We start from the raw sequence: 3988 nt of genomic DNA, 5'->3' as shown, positions 1-3988 counted from the left end.
AAAACCAAATCAAACAGCAAAAAATTTCATCTTTGATTCAGGTCAGTTTTCTTTTAAAATCGATCCAAACCGTACCACGAACACTCTTAATATGCAACGGGTTTTTTCAGACCACATGTTGTTGCTTTCTAAGATCATAACCCACTAGATTAATTTTAATTTATATACAACATATACCGATTAAAATGGCGAATTAATATTCAAATTCTAAATAAGCTATTCAAATTGTTATTTTTATCAAGGTAATATACATTTTTCAAACCATACGACAAACACATCGGAATTTTTAAACCACAAGTTGTTGGGTTTTCTAAGATCACAACCCACAAAAAAATATAGATTAAATTAGATTAATTTTAATCTATATACAACATATACCGTGATTAACAAGACGAATTAATATTCAAATTCTAAATAAGTTACTCAAATTGTTATTTCTATCAAATTATCCTAAGTAATATACATGTTTCAAATTCATTTCTTCAAATATTTCTAAACTTGAGATCTATGAAGCTGTTCCAAACGCATTGGTATAGTTGAGTCAAAATGAGTACTTTGTGGATTCTCTGCATAAGCAACATAGTAAGCACAAACACATGCTTGTACCCATGCCAATCCCAATCTAACCTGCAAAAATATAAATAACTAAATATACTTTCAATCCTAAAATAATTTTAAAAAATAATTAATTAGTTTCTTAGTTCTTACCATAAAGTATCCAATTAAGAACCCATAAATAGACACTTCAGTTGCATATTTCTTATACACCACAATACTCCAAATCCCACCCACCAAACTACTAATTGCACCCCCTGCCACACCACTAAGGAAACAAAATGATCCACTAAGATCCAAATCCACAAGTTGCACCAATCCAACCCTATTGAAAATATCCCATACATCACAAGAACTTTGCACAAACCCTTTATTATAAACACCAACATGCACAAAACCAAACCTATTTCCACACCTCACAAGAATTGATGCAATTCCCATATAGCAACTAACAAAAGAAAACATGAACTCATCACTATCTCCTCCAATGAGACTCATTGACCTAGCAAAACCCCTAAAGGTTGAGATAAATGGAACCAAAATTGAACCTATTGTAACACTTCCAATTAAGTACTTTAATGTGTCATGAAATGCAACATTTGTGTCCATGATTTCTTCACCACCACCTAAGTTCATATACTTAACCCTAGAAATTGTTACATGAATCACATTCTTGAGAAATTGCATAGTCCATCCTAGGCTCAATAGAATCAACAAAATGAACAATGATGTTACCTTTTTTTTGTTTTCAATTGCTCTTGCTCCTCCTATTCCAAACATGAGAAAAAAGCAATAGAAAATTCCTATTAGGATTGATGAAAATGCTATTCTCATGGTTTTGATGGGAAAATCAACTATTGAAGTTGATAAAATTTTGTCGGCATATTCAAGTCTATGATTGATCCAACAACCATAGAGAGATTGAATCAATGAAGAAATCAAAGCAATGACACCAAATGTAAGACTTATCGGAGTTTCGATGTAGACCAACATGACGGCCATTGCACATGTAAGAAAAGGGCTAAGCCAAAATGTTGCTTTGATGGCAATTTTAGGGTTCTTGAGAGTGATCCATTGCCATGTGAAACCAAAAACTCCAGCACATAATGTTGAGGTTAAGAGTGGAGGGTACCATTTCATTGGGTGGAAATTAGGATTTTGAGAGGTGGAGATAAGGTTATAGATTGTGAGGGAAATGATCAAAAGTGAAATTACAAGCAAGTGGAGATAGAAAATAATCTTGAAGATTTTCCTCATAATGTTTCCTCTTAGTGTTTGGTTTAGAAAGGTTGAATCTTGTGCCTGCATAAGAAAACACTAATTTTACATGACAATTTTTTCAAATTTGAACTCAGTGTAGTCATTAAATTCACATATTCACATCATTAATGACCGTTTAATCAAGATCAGATGATTTGATAAAATACATATTTTAACTTTTATTTATTTATTTAAAATATCAAACATAAATTTAAACAATCTGATCTTGATCGAACGATCATTGTCGGAAAACTCGATCACATGTTGTGTTTTTCTATTCTTGACACATAAACAAAGATGCAAAGAAAAAGATATGATTGAAAACTGAATAAAAAGAAAGAAAAGGTAAGAGAAAGAAAGAGATAGAAAACCTTGGTGGAGTTTGTGATGACATTGAAGTTCTTGAAGCTAGCCATGTTTGCTCTATTTTGTTGCTAATTCCATGAGCAGTATTGAAGTTGTTGAATGATGAAAATTTCTCAGAAACTTCTCACAAATTTTATGTAACTTCTTGTCAAATAGTTCAAAATCAGTTCTCTGCCTTCACAGTTTCCTTTTTTCTTCTATAGTCCAAGCTACTTACTATATATGTATATATGTACTGATTTATATAATATATAGTTTTTTTCTTTAATGTGAGAAGGTGATGTGGAAGAAGTTCTTGCAGTTCACGTGATATGAAGAAGTAATTTCCCGGGGAAAACGTTGAAGCTTTAAAGTGAAATAAAGTGAATGATTCTTTTTTTAGTTCTTATCCATTAATTGATTAGTTTGAGCCGTGATGGATATTTTAAAAACTTTTTCTATGTATGATTATATATATATATATATATATATATATATATATATATATATATATATATATATATATATATATATATATATATATATATTAGATGATAGATTGATATTGGTGATTGGTGAACAACGTTGAATAAAAGGCCTAAGTAATGAGCTAATTGTCCAAATGGGATACCGAGGGAGGTTAGTTGGTGAACAACTCGAACACTGTCTGCTTACTATATGAGTCAAATGTACACCCTTCATTTTAAGGATAAAAAAAAGTATAAGGACCACTTAGTTAACCAGATTTATTAACTATTTACATATAATTAAATAAATCATGAAATGAAATACTTATGAAGTTGAAAGTTTCTATTTTGCAATTTAATATGTGTTAATTATTCAATTATTCAATTGTATGTCATGTTACCATTTTTTTTTTAAATAATATATTTTTAATTAAAATATTAAAATAATCCAAAATTTCAAAAAATATATTAAAATAATTATCTTTTTAAAGAATTGGCGCATCCAATTAAGATCCAAAGGATGTGCCATTGAAGTTGACGCATGCTCCCAATGCCATTGCACTTAGGTGTCATGCTTTTTGGCGCATGAATGTGTAGTTTAGTGTATACGCCCATGCATGTGTGTGTGCTTGTCATGTGTGTGTGACGCATGCATTCCATGGTTCATCTATAAATGACATGCGCATCTCCCATATTTTTGCAGACAACTTCTTACCCTTAAATTCCATTTTCTTTCATTCTACTTTAGTCTTCTTCAATTTTTTGTTCTTTAACCATGTCTGAATACATTCATAAGAGAAATGTCGATTTAATCTTTTCAGCAATGTAGCCTCCGATAAAGATTCTACTTTGGAATATAGAATCGTTTGAACGTCTTAATCGAATGTTGAATCGTTGGTTAGATGGAGAAATTGCAGATGATGAAAGGATTAGAAGAATTCAATGGCTTGAGTCCACGTTCAACCAAAATGGAGATGTCCTTGTATGGGTGGATATTAAGACTGACAGAGACGTTCACAGGATGATGTATAATATGTTCAAAATTGTTTTGATGGTTGTAATCGCTTAGTTATAGTAATGGTATTTTATTTGGTGTAGTCTGTTGTGTTGTTGTTTATGTTTTGCTTGTGTGTTGAATGTGTTATATTTGTTTGTGATGGTATTTCTCACAAAGTTATCATATGAAATAAATATTGTTTTTAATATAAAGCAAAAGAGGTACATGTAAAATTATCTTGTTGTACTTATTCCAACATTGGGACAATTAGTACGGTTGTGACCGGGATGGCGACATGAACTACATAATCGAACCATTTTGTTCGCCGTATCCATTTCGGTTCGAATACGGATGTTGTTTGGAC

General features: G+C 31.1%; 1 protein-coding gene across 1 annotated transcript; it reads right to left on the bottom strand.

Annotated features, from left to right (window-relative positions):
- Positions 1-380: 380 nt before the first annotated feature.
- LOC127125343 (protein PNS1) lies at positions 381-2514 on the bottom strand. The gene is made up of 3 exons (XM_051054208.1): positions 2187-2514; positions 709-1857; positions 381-627 (listed from the first exon to the last, which is right to left on the bottom strand). Exons 1-3 carry the CDS (start codon positions 2229-2231, stop codon positions 493-495), a joined length of 1329 nt encoding a protein of 442 aa, XP_050910165.1. The 5' UTR covers positions 2232-2514; the 3' UTR covers positions 381-492.
- Between the last annotated feature and the right edge of the window lie 1474 nt (positions 2515-3988).

This window comes from Lathyrus oleraceus, chromosome 1, assembly GCF_024323335.1.
Source record: "Lathyrus oleraceus cultivar Zhongwan6 chromosome 1, CAAS_Psat_ZW6_1.0, whole genome shotgun sequence".
In the NCBI taxonomy this organism is placed as follows: Eukaryota; Viridiplantae; Streptophyta; class Magnoliopsida; order Fabales; family Fabaceae; genus Lathyrus; species Lathyrus oleraceus.
The sequence above is the reverse complement of the archived record's forward strand: the minus strand, read 5'-3'. Positions and strand labels throughout refer to the sequence as shown.

Bases quoted from the DNA above. Each gene is read 5' to 3' on its own strand.
- LOC127125343 (XM_051054208.1), bottom strand. From the start codon at position 2,231: ATGGCTAGCTTCAAGAACTTCAATGTCATCACAAACTCCACCAAG. The intron at 1,858-2,186 runs GTTTTCTATCTC...TTTCTTATGCAG, and splicing joins TCATCACAAACTCCACCAAG to GCACAAGATTCAACCTTTCT. The intron at 628-708 runs GTAAGAACTAAG...ATATTTTTGCAG, and splicing joins TCTTAATTGGATACTTTATG to GTTAGATTGGGATTGGCATG.